We start from the raw sequence: 19,974 nt of genomic DNA on the forward strand, positions 1-19,974 counted from the left end.
AAGAACAGCCTGTGCTAAGGCAGCTTCACTGGTTGCCACTTGCGTACTGGATCACGTTTAAGGTTCGGATTCTAGGCCATCCACAGTCTGGACCCACATATCTGACAGATCACCTATCACCTTATGCCCCTCACAGAGTCCTTCCTTGTGCAAGTGCAAATCTGTTGGCGGTTCCCAACCCAAGGGAGGTGTATCTGGCCTCAACAAGGGGCTCTTTTGCAGTCAACAGAAAAACTAGCCCTGACCTAGTGGAATGAGCTCCTGGAAGAGCTGAGGGCCCTGCAGGAGATTTCTCAGTTCCATGGGAATTCTTCTGCCAGGTATTTGGTTGAGGCCAGAGTTATTAAGATCTTCAAGACTTCCTTGCTATAGCTGTAATAATGTGCTAAGGTAAAGGTAAAGGTATCCCCTGTGCAAGCACCGGGTCATGTCTGACCCTTGGGGTGACGCCCTCTAGCGTTTTCATGGCAGACTCAATACGGGGTGGTTTGCCAGTGCCTTCCCCAGTCATGACCGTTTACCCCCCAGCAAGCTGGGTACTCATTTTACCAACCTTGGAAGGATGGAAGGCTGAGTCAACCTTGAGCCAGCTGCTGGGATTGAACTCCCAGCCTTATGGGCAGAGCTTTCAGACGGCTGCCTTACCACTCTGCGCCACAAGAGGCTCTTTTAATAACGTGCTATCTCCCTGCTTATACCCCTGAGGCCCAGGATATAATGCGGGTCTGTTGAGTTTAGGTGGTCGGTGGGGGCTCAGGGATTGGGTTGCTGCTGTTGTTAGTTTTAAGGGTTGGGGTGTTTATGTTTTATTGTGGAGATTTTTATTGTAACCCACCACAAACTGGCGAGTCTGGGGATGGCAGGTAATAAATCAAATAAATAAATAATCAGTCAAATCCTAACCCCCCTGGCCTGATCCATGAAGAAACTTTAGATCCATTAATAGGCTTCCCAACAATAAAGCGGAATGCACCTGAAATTCAAAATTGACATGATCAGTCTTCAAATTTCCCACTGCACCTTAAATAACATTTATTTCATCATCAACTTCTATACGTCAGAGCTTACTATCATATGCTTAATTCTGTGTAACAGAGAATATGTTCATTGTACCATATGTGAAGAAATTGACATGATGTATTCAGATATGCACATGTAGCAGGTTCTTTTTGCACTTCAGTATAAGATATAATAATGATCCCTAATATAGCCTTCTATTTGCACATCTGTTCAACATTTGCCTACAATTACTTAGGTTTGTTTTATTGTTATTATTGGGCTTGTCATCATATTAATGTAGCTGTACATTTAAATTGATTGTAATTGCCAAATTTCCTGGAAAAGCTTGGTTTTGTGCAAGTATTTAATTAAGCCATTGCCCTGAATTAAAAATAATTATGTAACTATACTCCAGTGCAATAACATACACCTCTCTCTCTTCTGCCTGTCTCTCTGTGTAGAAAGGTGTTTTACTTAATTCATACAATATGTAGATTAATATGGTTCAGCTAAAGGTCACCTACCAGCAAAAAAAGTTGGTAACTCACTTGAGCCGAGAATCCTGGTGAGTTTTAATTTATCTGAGCCATTGTACATGCGGTTCCCCTTCTAGTTTTCATCTTACCCATCCCACCCTTCCCCAAGCAGTTTGGCATAGCCCTTGGGGGGGGGGTCTCCATTCCTCAGTTTTATCATTGCAACAACACAACAATTTGGTCTTCTGGTTAGATGGAATGATTGGCCCAGGGTGACCCAATGACCTTCATAGCAGAATGGGATTCAAACTCAGGCCTTCTAGTCCTAGTCCAACACAAACTACTATACTACAATGGCTCTCTTGTCCTTGAGAAAGGAGTCAATTTCTCTGACACTTGGTTGGACAAGATGTATATATTATATATGTAGTTAACAGCTCAGTGAATTATACAAATAAACTATCCATAAATTTGACAGATTTTATTGGGGTTCAGGTATGTCTTTAATTGGAGTTTATAGCTGTCTATGATTGTATTGGTAAGCATTATTCGTCATTTATTTTTATCTGCTCAGAGAATTATAGTAATGGGCATTAGAAAGAATGGGACAGTTTTACAAATTCACACTATTATTACAACTATAGCTGAGAATGGTAGTAATCCTAGGGGAAATGGTGGCTTTGGAGGGTGAACTCTATGGCATCATGCCCTGTTGTGGTCCTGCTCTGTTCTGAACTCCACTTTATCCAGGCTCCCCCACACACACATACACACACACTCACACTCACAAAAATCTCCAGGAACTTCCCAACTCTACCTCTTTAGGCTCAACCAGCCATTCCAAAATTGTTGTTAAATCTCTATCTAACTGTTGTCTGTAGGCAAGGAGGGAGGAAGTGAGCTCAAAGGAGCAGGAAGTCTCCAATGATCCAATCAGGACACTGGAAGAGAATATTTGAAAAATTCCAGGAAGTTCTACTCTTAACTATGCCAAATACACATCTCCTCTGATGCCCTCTGTAGAACCCTCTTCATAGTCTGTTCTGTCATGCACCACTACAAATCCTGCATATTCCAACAGTTTGTACACTCATTACACTGATGGAGCAGAAATGAAGGCCAGCAGTTTTATTTACAGTGGGAAGGATCTAGGAATCCCCACCATCATTAGAAAGGGTTTGGAACATCATGCAAGTGCTGGTTTTCTTTGTGGCATTTACTTTACATAATTCTGCAGTACAAATCTCCAGAATACTCTCTGATGTTTGGCTTAAAATATGTGCCAGAAAGATCAAGGTGGTGATACAACATGCTAATATGGTAGGATTCCCCCCCCCCCAGTTCCATAGTAAACTTAAGAACAGCTTTCATTGAGTGTATTCTCTTTAAAAGCAAAGATATCGTTCTGTACTTCATAAATAAGTCTTGACATTAATGAATGATTCTGTAGCCTATTTCTACCATCTGTGTTTCTGAATGATGGAAACTAGTTCAGTACAAGAGAGAAAAAGAGATCCTGTCATTACATTCAGAGCACTAAAAAACACAAACTAATAGCAATATATCCAGAGCTATAAATACATTTTTCCAGCAATAAAAATGGGAGATGCTATTAAAAATTAATAAAAATTCATAGTCTACTTCCAAGTATTGTTGTTGTTGTGTGTGTGTGTTCGTGCTAAAATGAGTTCTGTAGCAGTTTTTGCTTGCTGATGGAGAAATCACTGCCAAATGAATGGTTTACATTGGAATCTCTCATTATTTACATAAGTACGTTACAATATGGACATTTCATTTCACCCTCATTCCAAGCTCATGACAAGTCATTTTGACACCTTTCAGAAACGTTTCACATATGGTGAGATGCAGCAGCTCAAGCTATAAAAGGCAAGAAATATAGATGAGCTAAATTAAAAGAGAGTTTTTTAAACAACCAAAGGAAACACTGGGAAATTTATTTGGGGATAATATGTCTTAGCTACTTAAGAATACATCCAGTCTCAGCACTCTGACATATTTTCATTCTGGTTCAGCTCAGGCCAATAACTTGCATGAAATAAGCCAGGCTGCCATTGAAATGGCTGCCTGGTGTCTCTTTCTCTCCCCTCTCTGGTCACATTCTGCTGTTGCATTTTTCTCCCGATGGATTTTAGTGTCAGTCTGCAATGGTAAATACATGTCTGCTTTATGATTTTATTGCATTTATTGTTTTAGTGACCTTTGCAGTTGTGATGTAATCATGATTTGTCTCATAACGTTTGCCAAGTGCATAGGATATAAATTTTAAGAATCAAATAATTACTAGCAATATAAAATGTGTAATTACATTCTTGAGTTCCCTGTACTGCAAATAACAGTGAAGCAGTGCAGAGCCAGGAGAAGGCAGTCAGGCCAGAATTACATCATGTACACGTTTTGTTGGTCTGACAGGTGCCGCTGGACTTGAACTTTGTTCTACTGCTTCAGACCAGTGTGGCCACCCACCTGAATCCAAGGCTGAATCTGCACGGAACTTTTATTAATGTCCCAGGTTGATTCAATCCCTCCCGTCTACACTGAATGCAATTTCCATTTTGATTCTGGGCAATTTAAATTTTTCATCTACAACAAGCATGATTGATCCGGAGTGACCCTATCTTTCCCTCACGATATCCTGGAGTGGACATAACCCTCGATATTTGAAAAATTGGCATGAGTAAGTGTGCAACTCTCTGCTTTCCCCAAAATAACTTGCTGCCAAGCCCCCAATGCTGTAGAAAAGCCCTGATTGGCCAGGGCGTCAGTTCCTGGTTCCCAGGTTGCAAGGCTTTCCTTAAAGGGGAAGCCCTAATTCTCTCACAGAATCTCCATAAGCCCTAACTTCTTTCAGCAGAGATTTGCCTCTTGAATTTATTCTACCTCCTCTGTTGTCTCCAATCCCCCCCCCCCATTCAAAAAAAGAAAGAAAGAGGCTCCTGCTGTGTTTGGCTCCCCACCACCACCACCACCACCACTTCTGAGCTTCCCTAATCACATGCAGAACACTTTCTGTTTCAAGGGGGAGAATAGAGGAAGACCCGATTTCAAATCTATCTGAATTCAGCAGGATCCACAATGGCGTAAACAAAGTAAGTGCAGAATCAGCCCAGGTTCAAACATGTAAACGAATGAAGCAGTAACGAGGTAACAGAACCCTAAAATGCTAAAATGGACTGCGTCATTTCAGACTGAAGAAGGTAGGTTCCAAGTATGAATATTTCTTTGCATCAAAAAAGAAAATTCAAACAGAAAACTAGTTATTATTTATTTGTTCATATACCACTTTTCCAGGAACCCTACTTGAGAATATCAAACATGATTTTAAAAACACTTTAAAAATTAACAGCCATTAAAAGTTCAGCTATTAAAAATACAGTCATTGTATAAAAACACTATAAATTATTTAGGGGTCTAAAATTATTATCATTAAATATGCCTCAGGCGAAAAACAGACTGTAAAGACAATGTTAAAAGATCAGCTCACTAATTAAAAGCTGGGGTGAAGATTAAATGCTTTGACTGCATCTAAAAGAAAGCCAGGTAAGTGCCAGGTAAGGCTCCTAGGGAAAAGCATTGCTTCTTTCTTTGCTTCTAATCTTCTATAGACACAGAGTTTACCATAAACTCATTCCATGTATCCCCCACAATATTACATGTAAACCACCCTGAGCCATATAGAAGGGCGGTATAAAAACAAACAAACAAACAAACAAATAAAGGAGCCATCCAAAATGTGATCTACATGATCCTTTGCATTCAGTGTGCAATTCATTCTTACCACATCAAAATTCTGCCCCCCCCCAATTTTCTTGCTTGTGTGAAGCAAGTCTAAGCTTAATCTTAGTTTATTTCATACATTCAGTTCTGATGCTCTACCTAGACATAATGGGTGTGTGCCTCTTAATATGCAGGCCCTCAACGAGGCAAGGTACATATGTTCGATTTCTGTATAGCTTTGGCTGTGAACTAGATTTGGGGGTGGAGCCTTGGGAGGGTGAGGTTTGAGAGGAGGAGGGGCCTCAGCAGGTTACAATCTAGATAGGCCATCCTCCAAAGCAGCCATTTTCTCCAGGGGAACTAACCTATATAGTGAATAGGATTGTGAATAGGATCCTGATTCCCAAATATTTTAGGGAATGAATTCACTGTACCACATCTGTATGCATATGTAAAATATCCATATCGACCCATTCACACACAAGGTTGCCTGTGTGTAGCAGGAGGATCATATGTAGTTCTTGTTACTGTGACATATGGCGGTTGTGACACTGGACTTCTGTTTTGTGTTCATGTTCTGTTGCATCCTACCCATAAGAATACATTGAACGAATGGAGAAAGAGCAGCTATCTCTATTCTGAGAGTGTCCATACAAAAAAGGAAGTAGAACATACAGATGTTCGCTCTGTGCTGTCTAATGTTTAGTAAACAGTGAGGTCAGGAGATGTGACAAAGCAGCTGCAGGTATCTCCAGTTAAAAGCATCAGGTAGTAGGTGATGTCTATCTAACTTCATGTGTTTATAGGGTTACAAGCTCTCAGGTGGGACCTGGAGAACTCCCAGAACTGAGCTTTTGGCTATAATCACTTTCCCCTGAAGAAAATGGCTATTTTGAAGGGCAGATGGTTTGGCATTATATCCTGCTGAGGTCCTTCCCCTTCCCAAACCATGCCCTCCCTAGACTTCACTCTCAAATCTCCAGGAATTTCCCTATCTGGAGTTGGCAGTCCTATATATTCATGTCTTTTGCTATAATAGCCTAAAACATAGCTACCCCTCTTGAAAAATTCTGTGTACAGGCTACCCAATGCAATACACAGTCATTGAAATTCATCTTAATGATTGTTTTATTGCTTTGTTGTTGTCTTTTGCATTGCTTTCCAATTTTGTAATCTTTAGCCTCTTGCATTGTTTATCAGATGTTGTTTTCTTTTTAAAAAAAAGATATTTTCACATTTTGTAATCAGTCTTGAACCTTAGCAAGAAAAGCAGATGATAAATGAAGTAAATCAAATCAAATGAAAAATAAGTTGTGCACGGATGATATTTTGTATTCCACAGGGCAGTGCAAACAGTTTTCTAGTGCAACTGTTTGTTTACTGTGGTTTAGCTAAAACACAGCTGAGCCAAGGAATAAACCAAGGGATGAAACAAGAAAGAAATATGTTTAGCAAGACAAAAGAGAAGCAGAGTCTTTCAGTGTATCATTTATCTTTCCTAATGTGCTCTTCTTTCCCTGCTAATTTGACATCATGTTATTTTTCAAAAGCTGCTCTCCTCTGATCAACAGTCCTGAGAAAGTCCATCTAGCTGATGAAACAAAACAGCCATATCTAAAACTGACATCTGGAGCAGGTACAGATGAAATCAGCATACCTCATTCTTCTTGCGGCTGCTTGCCAAGCACTCTCAAATGAAAACACACTCAATCTCCTTGATATTTCGATGGTGAAAGATTAAGAGAGCATAATCCACTTGGAGTTTAATATTGCATGCTCTAGTTCCAAACAATTAGTTTGTGTTTAGAGAGGCATCTCCATTAAAAAAAAAAAATCCCCTGGCCCAGGGTTTCTTCACTCACATTGCAGTCCTATGCAGAGTCACACCATTCTAAGCCCGTTGACTTCAAGGGGTGTGGCTGTTTAAAAATGCACTGTGGGTGGTGTACAGGGGGGGAAATCTCTTGCAAGTCGAGCTGATCTTGTTCTTATTGCTCCCAATGCCTCTTTTAACAACCACCCTTCTCGTCTCAGCCTTTCCCTTCTTTAGTCATGCCCCATTTCAAAATAAACATATAGAGAGCCATAAAGAAAAACATTTCTGAGCATGTGCATAGTATTTTCCCTTCTCATCAAGCTACAGGCAGCTACAGACACAAACTCACTGCCCCCAGGGAAGTAATGGGACTCTTTTCCAAGGCAGATTGTAGGAATCCCATGTGGGTCTGAGGCCCCCCTCACTTTCCTTTTCAGAAATTAAGTGCAGGCTGTGCCTTCCTTGGCCGTAGTCTAAGAACAGAGTTTCAGTTATTTAGTGCTTTAGCAGTGTGTGGCAGGCACCGGCAACCCTGAATCTCTCCAGCAAGTTGAGAGCATGGCAGGTGAGGAGCCTTGGACCTTTGAGTGGGATTTGATCTGATAGCTGCAACACTAGACACAGCCAGTTGTTATGTACAACAGGAGCTCTAAGGGGTAAGGGTATGTCATTAGTATGGCAAGAGTGACACAAGGAGGAGGCGATGAAAAAGACCACTTCCATAGTATCCAGGTTTTGAGTAGGTGCTGGGATGTGTGTGTGACAGAGGCACACACATTTGGCATGGGACAGTGAAGGGGCCCAAGCTGGACAAGGCAGGGAATGAAGGAACTCCCCTTTCACCTTTGGGCTGTTCTTCTACCAGCCAATAAAGTCCTCATTGGGGGCACCATCCCATGTATTCCTGGTAACATGGAGACCCTCCTTTGGGCACCCACCCTTCCTCCTCCTTGTTCTGGGATGGGTGCAGGACCTGAGACTGTTGTACCTTGTACAGCAGCCCTGTAAAGGTCACGTTATGATAAGACAGGGGTCACAGGAAAAGACAACAAAGCTAGGAAAAGTTGAAGGCAGCAGGAAGACCCAAAGGGAGATGGTTTGATTCAAACATGGAAGCCTTGCCATTTTCTTCTACAAACTATGCATTCCCAGCTCTCTCAACTGTTCCTCATAAGGCCATCCTAGGCTGATTCTGCAGATGTTGGATAATGCACTTTCAGTGTGCTTTTGCTGCTGAACTTTCCTGTGCAGAACAGGATAGTCTACTTCTAAATTGCATTGAAAGTGCAGGATCCAACATGTGCAAAATCGGCCCAGGTCACCCTTCTCTGAACACATTCCAGCTTATCAACGTCCTTCTTGAACTGCAGCACCCAGAACTGGCCACAAGGTTCCAAATGAGGTCTAACCCATGTGAAATAGAGTGGTATTATAACCTCTCTTGCTCTAGATTCTGTGCTCTTACCTAGCAATGCAGCCTAATATCACATAAGCCTTCTTAACTGCCATATTGCACTCTTGGCTCATATTCAGCTTATTGTTCACCGGAACTCCAAAGTCCTTTTTGCATGTACTGTTATCAGGCCAAGTATGCCCCCTATTATTACAATTATAATTATAAGTAAATAAAAACATTGCTTCTTTGTGTACATTTAAATATTATATTTGTTAAATACAGGGCTTCGTAGATTGTGCTAGAAATTGTTTATAGATTACTCATAGGGTTGCCACTTGGTTGCTTTCAGTGGGAGCTTCCCAACTACTTCCTCCCCAACCTGGTTCTTGAGACTTTCTTAAATCTCCCTCCTCCAGAACTAGTTCAATATCCTGGGCCAGCCCATAGTGTAGCACTAGCACTTGGACCACAGGCCACTGCTGAGCATGCTGGTCAACACAAGCAATGCTGCCTTTTCAAACCAGCAGCAAGTCTGGACAGCCAATGGGACCAGATCACCCTCCCACAGGAAAGAATTGGGGGCTGCCCGCCACCCATGAGCTACCTATTATTTTCCTCCCCTGGCCCCAGGACTCTTATGAGCATGGGAGGATATGTGATAAGGCTTCCTTTCCTTGCCTTTCCCACAGCTCAGGACCAAGTCTGTTCAGATCCCTTGGTAGCCAGGTTGTCTCTACTGCCTTATAATGTGGCCTGTCTAGGGTTTTTGAGGTCTTGTGCCTTCCCCTTTGGCTGGGAAATGAATTGTCCTGGCTGGCTGATCAGGTGGCAGGCAATCTGAGGTGAGGAGCCAGCATTTGAGACAAGGCAGCCCTCTCAGCTGCTGCAGCCCTGCTTGCTATGGCTTCAGGAGCAGCTCTTCTGTTGCTCCTGTGAGTGGCAGGGACTGGGTAGACTGAAGCATAGTCAACAGGCTGGCAACTTCTTGAAGCGGCAGGGGCAGCTCCAGGGGCCAGCCCTTTAACTCCCGGGACAGGACTGGACCGAGAAGCTGCCCTATTAAATCCATGGCCAAGCATATATTAATGCACTATATGTGGGTCAAATACTTCTCAAGGGGGGCTACCAGAGTCTATGTTGCATCTTTCTGTAAAACAGGGGTAATTCCAAGTTTGCAGAGAAATCCAAATTGTTTGATGGAAAGAACTGGGGTTTAGGAACCTCATAAAACCCCCTGCGGAAAAAGAAAAAGAACGCAGATAAAATTGTCCTTATTGTACCTTTTGGACAGGCAAAAGAAAAGCCGGGATCCACAGAAAGGCCAGTTAGATGGCACCAACTTAGTTCTTTCATTGGAGCCACCAGAGTGTTTTGCTATTGCAAAACCTGGCTTGAGCTGCATCACGTCTATGGCCCTTTTCTCCATTCAGCTTTGATAGATCTGACGGAATCTAGACCCATGTTGGCTGACACCCCACACAAGTTCCCTGGCTAGGCAACGGCATTCAATCACCTGCTAGTGGCAGATGCTTTCTCCCTCACTGTGTGGTATCTCTGCCGCAAACAAGTCATCCCAAATATGTACCAGTAATGGCATGCCACAAATCAAATTTTGAGCTTTCTGGGAGGGAAATACAAACAAATACCTTATAACAGAAGCTAGAAGACAGTACAAGAAAAACTTCTGTGGCTAAAAAGGTCACCTCACATGATTGTTCAACTGGAATGTTTTCTACAGAGGGAAGTAGCCCCCATTTATTGATTGATTGGTTGATTATGTGGCGTGTGTGTAGCCAGGAGATCCTAAGACTGTCTGGCAGCCAGGCAAGGAACATTCGGAGATGGTTTGCCATTCCCTGCCTTCGTGTCCTGATCCTTGTGTTTCTTGCGATTCTCCCATTCAAATACTAGACGGGATCGGCCCTGCTTAGCTTCCTTAAGCAAGTGCATGCAGCCTTACGTGTGTCAAGCTTCAGGTTGTTTGTTCAGCTGCTTAGGGCAGGCTTTCTCTATCCATTTGCTACCCTAGAGCACAGTTGGGCAATAGCCTTCAAAACAGCCTGTCCGAGAGTTGCAAATCAGCATGTCATGTTTCTTTATTTTCACAGAGTGGACACAATGATTGTGAAATCTCAGCATAAAACGTCCCCAGTGTGTTGAACCAGTAAGGGCCCCCAAATGTAGGCACTGAAGCAATTGGGAAGTTGGAGGGGGATTGGTACCTCTGGCTTTCCAGATCACACATAACAAAGAAATCCTTGCTGAAACTGAGGAGGGAGAAACCTGACCGGTACCTGAGGGGAGACCTCCTGGCAACCTGCCAACTTTTTTGACTTCCACAATGGAAGGAATAAAGGCAGGATATCAAAGTAATAATTATATATTATTGTAGAATAGCCTGTATGGCCACCGGTTCTAAAATGCTAAGTTCTCACGTCACTATGTTACTAAAACAAAAATCCCTGCTGCTATTTTGGGCTGCCTAGACAACTTGAAGCCCTGCCTGGCTACACTAGGCTAGCCCAATTTCATCACTTCTCAGAAGCTAAATAGGGTCAGTGGAAGAGAAGCAGGGCCCTGGTCAGTATTGGCATGCAAGGACAAACCACCTCTGAAGGTCAGTTGTCCTGGAGCTCCTACCAGGTTGCCATAAAACAGCCATGACTTGATGGCAGAAACAAACAAAAAAGCAATGTAGAACCTAAAGCCACACTGCCATGTCCCCAGCCCCATCCTCAGACATCCCAGGAAAATGACACAGGTCCCAGAAGCCAAACATTTGTGGAGGGAAGCAGCAGTGGGGAGCACCTGGGAAAGAGACAGCCGGCAAGAGGGCAGGGATAGAAAGTCAGCAGGGTAGGAAGAAGGAGAAGCAGAAGCAGAGAAGGCAGCAGGGGAATGGTAGAGACAAGGGCTGGAGTAAAATAGGAGTAAGAGAGGAGAAATTGAGTCCTAGGGGCTTTTTGCACGCCTTCAAAATAGCACAATGGTTGCCAATTGAAAACGCTACTGATTTGCTGTTATGCACAATGTCGTCGACAATCTGCCACACACCTGAAACCAATCTGCAAAAAGCGCTTCCTTGTAGCGCTTTCAGGGAAATCCCCAAAAGTGGATTCACCCTCCGGAAAGCGATACACTCCTGCAACCAATCTGCAACACTAGCAAAAAAGACCTGTGCGTTAACATTGTTGCGGTTTCTACAAAGTCCCTCCCCCTGGCTCTCTTCTCTGATCTTCCGGCGAAGCGATCGCCATTTTTTTTTCTCCGAGCGAGCGGGGATAAACGCACCAGCGAGCCTCTTTCAGTTTAGAGGCTTCCCCGGCTTCAGTCCCTCCCCTTCAGTCACTAAGCACAAAGAACAGAGAAGCCCATTTGCTGATGTATTTTCCCTTTATTTTTTACAAATTCATTTAGCCAAAAATCGGGCCCGTGAGGGGGGGGGGGATTTTTTTTTTCACTCGGAGGGAGCATGGCAACGATCAAACGACAGCTCAAACACACTAGGCAGCTGGATGGGTCTCTCCGTTGCAACGAATTAACACAGATTCGTTGCAATGGGTCTGTTTTTTTTTTTTTTTTTAACCTTTCTTAAAGGGAAAGGGGCTGTTTGGGAGCATGCTAACGGCTGCTCATTGGCTGCTTGACGGCCAGGGGCGGGACGAGCTTGGCAATAGCGCTTCCTTTCTAGCAATTTCTGCCGAGACCGGAAGCCTGTGGGAAACGCTACAAAACGCAACTGGATTCCACTACAAAGGCAGGTATGCATAACGACGAATTCCACTATTTTAAATGGCGATTTTTCATTCAGTGACCAATTTGCTACAAAGATCCCGGTGCGTAAAGCCCCCTAGAGTTGGACTGGTACATACAGGGCATCTAGTCCCACCCCTTGCTCAATGCAGGATCAGCCCCAGTGAGCAGGAGCTCTCCACCTCTTTAGGCAGCTGATTCTTAAATGGGCCCAATCAGGAGAGGGGGGTAAGCTGGAGAAAGAAGTGGTGGAAGGAAGGTCCATGTGAGGAAACAAAAAGTGGCTGTAGGAGGTAGAAAAGAACCAAGGAATAGGGGGCAAGTAGAGGCAAAGTAAGAGGGGGAAAGTGGGTCTGGTTGGGAGAATCATGTTTCCCTCACCTGTTGTCCTCAAAGGCCTCCCTCTTGTGCATGCCTGTGTGTTGTTTTTGCTTGACCCTAACCTCAAATCAAGTAAATTTTGGAAACCATAGAAATGTGAGCAAAGTCTGAAAACTAGGTCCACAGACAACAACACCTTCAAACTATTATACGCCTCCAGCCCAAGTGAATCCAGAGGGATTTATCAATGCTCAGCTTTCCCTGGATTGCACCCCCCCCCCCCCAGCAACTACCATCTCTTTAATCTGGGTGGATGAAGCCTGGATTTCCTATTCGTATGCGTAACCTCTGGAACGGAGTGGTGAGGAAGCCAAAATAATACCCCATGTGCTTCCCATTTGTGGAAGATATCAATTCTAGAACACATCTGAGGTATTAAGAGGTAGCCTTCCTTCTGTTTTTTACAGTGTAGCAGATTATGGAAACGGCTCTTGATAAATCCCAGCAATTGCCCTCAACAGTCACTGTATCTGCTCCTTTTCTTGAGAGATAGAATGCCAAGTCATTTGTTGAAAGAAATGTGTTGTGTGAATTGGCACACAAAGAAAAAGAAACTGAACTGCAGTGTAGGAAGATCATTGCAGAGGACTGCAGCACTTCGAAATTGTCATGGAAGCTCACAGAATACTGTTCCTAGATCCCAAGACAAATGACACAAGATGACCCATGATGCATTGTGTTTCTCGGACTTTTATCAAGTGCAACTGTAGGAGCTGCAATTTGCCATGGAAGAACTGCACAGGAAGAGGAACGGCTTCCTTTTATAACTTTTATAGCATCAAGGGAGAAGGATGTTATCATACATCAATGATAGTGCAACATGACTATAATCCCCAAAACTTTTTTACCTCAGCTGCAGTATTCTGAGACCTCTGCAACTGACCTAAAACTTAAAATAACTTCATTTCCCTTTTTAAAGTCTTGATCTGAAGTCTAATTTCTTTCAAATTAATGTAAGTAAATAGATGTACACATCTGTTTTAAAAATCTATCGTAAAACATTTTTTCTTTTTTTATATATAGAAGTTTTTTTTAATTTTCATAAAGATAGAAATATAGGATGCAATATGAGTTATTAATACAAAAAAACAATAAAATATAATCATCATTTGAAAATGTACGACCCCACATTAACTACACAATGATATAAACTTTTGCCCAAAGCTTATAGACTTTGTTCACGTTTGAGTCTAAGAGCCATCCACATTTCCACTACATTTTAAAAAAGAGGCCTATTTAGATATACAAAAGAGAAATTGTTAATAATCAACTTTGTAGACCTCACGTTAACTGCTTGATACAATCTAAGAGCTGTCCTGACAGATATTTCTAGGTTTAAGTTAGATGCTTAACATTAAACATTTCTTGTAGAACAGTACAAAAGGATTTCATAGCTTCTCCTTATCCTTAATACAGATACATCTACAAAACAATTTGTACTTGACCCGTTCTAAGAGCCATCCTGACAGGTATATTTTCAGATTTAAGTTGAAAGCTTAACATTAAACATTTTCTACAGATCAGTGTGAGCTTTGGCCCTATAGCAATACACTAATAAAGAAAGAATAAGGGGGGGAAACCCTGTTTTATATTTCCAGCACTAACGATTATATTACCTATATGCCTACAAAAGAAAAGAAACAAGAGAGAAAGAACCACTGCTTCCCCTTTTTCATAAAAATAGAAATATAGAATACAGTATAAGTTATTAATACAGAGAATAGTAAAGTTTCCAGATTTAGATTAAATTCTTAACATTAAACATAGAACAATATGAGCTTTCGGTCTTCTTAAGGGGGTCTCATATTGAGGCTTGCTACATCTTGTCGTTCCCGTAGACTTATATTCTGTCCCATTGGCCTTTGGCGTAGAAAGTGCAGTTGTACTCTTTCCCACAGAATATGCATCGATAAATCTTGAGGCCATTGCACCTCCTGGACTCCAGTATCAATACAATTTTTTTCCCAGAGAGCTCCTTTAAATCGGTTACTTTCACTACAGATCCATATATCTTTTGATTGATTTTTGTACACTGTTGCTTTGAAATGGCTGTATGTCTTTTTAAAAAGGGTGTCCTTATCTGGGCTGCAGAACTCTGACATCCCCTTTTCCATCTCCAGAATTTCAGATTTCTCTTCTACTGTTGGTTTTCCACCTTGTTTAGAGCTGTCATCAGCCACTGTTATGGATCCATCATTCCTGTTAGAAACTTCTTCTTGGATCTCCTTGAGAATATTTTTGAGCAATCCTTCTGTAAATGCTTTCAAATCTTGGGTTTGTTTCTTTAATAGATGAGCCAATCTTTTTAACATAGACATGTTTTTGACTTGGAAATCAACAGCCGGCCTCAAACAATTTTACAAGTGGCCAGTAGAGGTTCTCTGTTTTATCCTCTAACGTTCCGGCACAGGCATGTGATGTATTGAAGTCAGTAAGGCAGATATTCTCGTGCTGGAACAGAGTTCTCGTGAGATCTTCCCATTCACAGCTCTTATCTCTTATCTCCAAAAACCAAAACAATTGCAGTGAGAGCTTTTGCCAATTAATTTGAGTTGATTTAAGTCCTTCTTCTGCTTAGTTAGGAGAATTAGCCTGCCTCATAACGAGGTGGCTTCGGGCAGAGCAGAGTAAAAGGAGGGGGAAAACAAAGGGCTTTGATGCAGGAAGAGAGACGGAGAAAAAAAACGAGAGATATTTGCAGTAAATGATGTTTTGGAACTCAGCCGATGTACTCCCCTCAGTTCACAACGTTCATTTGCAGTAAATCGTCGTGTAAGTTTGAAGCAGATGCTTTAAGATTAAAGAGAGAAAAGAAAGTCCGAGAAAGAATATGGCAGTCATCCTCTGGACCTGGAATGCTGACAGCCTATAATCCAGGGAGATATACTCCCTAAAGGATTGGAGACGGCCCCAAGAACTTCCTGGGTAGAAAGGTGAGGTGGGGTTTGCGTACCCCTCCTCTTTTCTGCCAATTGCTTCCGCAATTGACCCCTGTCAGGCTTCAGAAATAGCAGAGCAGATGCCCTGTAACCCTCTCAGAACGACATCTAGGCCACACCCCTAGGAATTATCTTTTCTAATGGTTGCAACATTTTGATGTATTATTATGCCATTAAAAAAAAACTTACATTGCTGTTCTACACACCTGACATTTTAGACAACATTATGAGAAGGAAGATGATAGGTGTTTTAAATAATCAATGTGTAACTTGTCTATTTGCAAAGACATTTTTCTCCTGCCCTTTCACCAAGGCAATGAGGACTTCATATGTGGCTCTTCTCCTCACAACTCTCTGAACTAGATTACGGGAGACTTGATTGATGGTCATGCAGGCGGGTAGCTGTATTGGTTGGTAGTAATAGAATAAAGTTTGAGTCCAGTGGCACCTTTAAGACCAACGGTTGAATTCAGGGTAGATGTAAGAACTGAGTGAGATAAGAACCAGATATCTCTGTTAAGCTCTCGGGTTCCATTGTCAGTGTTGTAATCCCGGGAAAATGACTGTCCCCACCTGGCCTGTTGTCCAGGTTGAGGCTAATTTCACTTTTCTTGGGCCGGGGGCCCTGAACAGATCCTGATTTGAGAATTGTAGTACTCATGGGGGATTATAAGGGAAAAGGCAATCCCACTGATACTCTGGTCCCAGGCCATTTAGGGCTTTAAAGGTCAATACCAGCCCTTTAAACCTGATTTGGTCTCCAATCTGACCGAGGACTTTTGCTCTCCCTCCCCCAAAATACTACAGCTTGAGGACTTCCAATAGAATTGATGGGTGGTAGGAAACCTCAGAGGAGGGCCTTGGTCTCTGTGTGTTGAAATATGCAAGATCTATAGTGTGCATGATTGAAGAGGATATGAAGAATACCGTACATGGGACATCAGGGAAGATAGATAATTAGTATATTTAGATAGGAACTTCCTAGTATTTTCAAATAATATCCTTCTGTGTCCTGACTGACTAAATTGGAGACTTCCTCCTCCTTCCAGCACACTTGCTTCCTGTTTGCCTTCAGATAAAGAACATCAGTTAGTAAGTTAGAGTGCTGGAACTCTCTGCTCTCTCTCTTTACAAAGTTGTCTCAGTTATTTGTTCTTTAGGCAGCCAATGCTGTGCAGCTTTGCATATTTAAACTCTGCCAACACTATGCTCTGTTGCTGGCCATCCAAAGGAACTGGTTGGCCACTATGTGAGACGCTGGATTATTGGTCTTAACCAATTGGGCTCTTCTTATGAGGACCCGGTGGACCAAAGGGGCCGAGGCAGCAAAGAGGTAAGGAGGGTTGTCTCCTCTGGATGCTGGATGGGAGCAGAAACAGTGAGGTGTGAGGGGGAAGGGGCTATCTTGCAGCTGTGCTGTGACTTCATTTGGCAAAACTTGAGCTTCCAGCACCAGACATTTAATTGTTTATAGAATGCTTCTCGTATCTACCTGAAACTTGGTGAGAGGTACAATTCCCAGTTGGATGGTGGAGAGAAAAGAAATATGTTTTCCTTTGAAATCAACAACTATAGGATTGAGTTCTTTAATGTAACTTCTTTAATTGGGATATTAAAAGAATGAACTCTAAGGTTTTTTTAAATAGAAGAAATTGCTCTGATTTCTTTTTTGCACTCCTACATTGTCGCTATCGTGTATCTACCTTTGTAGCCACAAGAGTACAATGTTACATAATGTCTCCTCACAATCAATCACAATGTGTGTGTGTGTGTGTGTATAACTCCCAACAGGACCCAGGAGCTCAGCCAGCTTCACATCAGCTACTGCAGGGGAATATATAGAGGACCAAATTACTACAAGAAAAAAACCCCAGTTATAATCAAAGACAACATGGACCACCATATTATTAGAAAAATAGTGTCATGGCAAGTCATAATTTGTTGTTAATTAACATATACCTGAATTAGGTATAATTTTATGAATTTGAGATTTTTTGTGGGTTGCCTATTATCTATTCTGAATTTTTTTTCTACAAGGTTCACTGAAGGACATGTTATTCTTGAGTAGTAGGGATGGCCTCTTGGAAGGATCATTTGGACTTTACAAATAGTAACAAGTCTAGGATTTTGGCCCAGATTAAATCTAAAATAGGTATGGAACATAACATGGACAATACATGGACTGACCTCATCTTTTTGAAAAATAAAATAGTAAAGTTAAATTTACATGCCACCTGGCTGGCTGAATATGTACAGGTAGATATGATTCCAAGGGGTTTAAAGGTAAAGGTATCCCCTGCACAAGCACCAAATCATGTCTGACCCTTAGGGTGACGCCCTCTAGCATTTTCATGGCAGACTCAATACAGGGTGGTTTGCCATTCCCTTCCCCAGTCATTACCGTTTTACCCCCCAGCAAGCTGGGTACTGATTTTACCGACCTCAGAAGTATGGAAGGCTGAGTCAACCTTGAGCCGGCTGCTGGGATCGAACTCCCAGCCTCATGGTCAGAGCATGTTGGCTGCCTTACCACCCTGCGCCACAAGAGGCTTATCCTGCACCACAAGAGGCTCATTCCAAGGGGCTTACACCTTCCTAAAGCTTCTACTTTTTTGTGGAGTGTGAGGAATTTTAACAAAAATGGATGGCGGTCCTTAACAAATGCTCATATGATTTAATGTTTCTGATAATTGATAAATCATTTTGAATTAACTAAGCTGGAATAGCAATTCACTTCCCAATTGGAGGACACTGTCTAAATGGGATCCAGAACAATTTACAAAGAGCTCTGAGGGACTGGAAGTTAACATCAGGAAGATGACAGACCAGATAATTGATCTTAAGAAGAGTAAATTTCAGAGGGACACTAGGGATTATACCACTGAAAATGTATAGAAGTGGGCTTCAGATAGAGGGTCTGGTAACCATAGTACTAATTATTTTTATTTATTTTTATTTATATACCACCACTCTCAATGTCTCATGGCAGTTTACAAAATCAAATTATAGTCCTAGGCACCAAATATAGACTGTTATGGTACGGATTTTACTTTAGAAGAATCTGGAAATAATTCTAGTGAAGATTCAGGGAGCAGACCTTTTACTCCCAGGAGGCAGCAATCCTATAGTAAACCAGATAAAAAAACATCAGGATTTTCAGTATCACCCATACCACCTCAAGAAGAAAACCTAGTTGTGAATTTGTCCCATTACACCCTTTCGATGGAAGAATGGGAGGTACTTGAGTTGGGTATAGGCTTTGTGTCTACTCCCCGATATCAGGCTTTTAATAAACATACTGACCTCTTTAAACTGAACAGACTGATTAAATTGCCCAAAATTTTTAAAATTTCCCCATGAATTTCCCTCCATCATTGGTGATAAAATGTACCTGGCTTTTCATGGCATTTCCAGCATTTATTGTTTGCCTATATATCACCTATTGATTTTCTCCTTGACCTTACGGATATCATCCTAGAAAAAAATTATTTTTGTTTGGAACATGATTTTTTTCATCCAAATCAAGGGTGTAGCCATGGTAGCCCTTCCATCGCTATTATTTTTTTCCATTACCTTGAGATACGATATATTTATGACCAAGAGAAGAGCCATTTTTTCAGGACATTCTATATTATGGGAGATATATTAATGATGTGATATTTTTGATGAAAGATGTTTCTATTTTATCTCCCCTGATGGCTTGGCTTAATACTCTTCATACAAATTTGATCTTTACTGGGACCCATGGAAAAAAGAAGGTACCTTTTGTGGGCATTTTACTTACTATTTCTAATATTGGTGATATAGTTTGTTCCCTTTACAGGAAAGCTACTGATTGTAACACCTTTCTACATTAAAATTCTCACCATCCCTTCCATATAAAGAAGGGATATAAGAAGATCCATTCTCTACCAGTCTAAATCACAATCACTTTGTGACAGATGCCGGGCAAGGAGATATCCTCACAGAATTATCCAGCAGGCATTACAGTGGGCTAATGAGAAAAGCAGAGATTATCTTTTTACATCTAAGTCAAAATCTCCCTCTAATATAAGGTAAAGGTAAAGGTATCCCCTGTGCAAGCACCGAGTCATGTCTGACCCTTGGGGTGATGCCCTCCAGCGTTTTCATGGCAGACTCAATACGGGGTGGTTTGCCAGTGCCTTCCCCAGTCATTACCGTTTACCCCCCAGCAAGCTGGGTACTCATTTTACCGACCTTGGAAGGATGGAAGGCTGAGTCAACCTTGAGCCGGCTGCTGGGATTGAACTCCCAACCTCATGGGCAAAGCTTTCAGGCGGCTGCCTTACCACTCTGCGCCACAAGAGGCTCAATCCCTCTAATATACTGTTATGTTTTTTTGATTTTCCTCCATGTAGTAATAGGATCAGGACAATAATTTTAAAATATTGCCCACTCATATCACACATTCCGGGGCGTGCCGCACCTCCTATTTTTGCATGGAAACATACAAGAAAT

At 42.0% G+C, this 19,974-nt stretch overlaps 1 protein-coding gene across 1 annotated transcript in view; it reads right to left on the reverse strand.

The window, feature by feature from the left end:
* Positions 1-13,005: 13,005 nt before the first annotated feature.
* Positions 13,006-19,974, reverse strand: part of LOC143837442 (uncharacterized) — a 39,311-nt gene continuing 32,342 nt past the window's right edge. Inside the window, exon 4 of the mRNA XM_077337267.1 lies at positions 13,006-15,346. Within this exon, the coding sequence (XP_077193382.1) occupies positions 15,294-15,346 (53 nt within the window). The 3' untranslated portion in view covers positions 13,006-15,293. The remainder of the gene's footprint in view (positions 15,347-19,974) is intronic.

The sequence above is a fragment of the Paroedura picta genome, chromosome 1 (genome assembly GCF_049243985.1).
Source record: "Paroedura picta isolate Pp20150507F chromosome 1, Ppicta_v3.0, whole genome shotgun sequence".
In the NCBI taxonomy this organism is placed as follows: Eukaryota; Metazoa; Chordata; class Lepidosauria; order Squamata; family Gekkonidae; genus Paroedura; species Paroedura picta.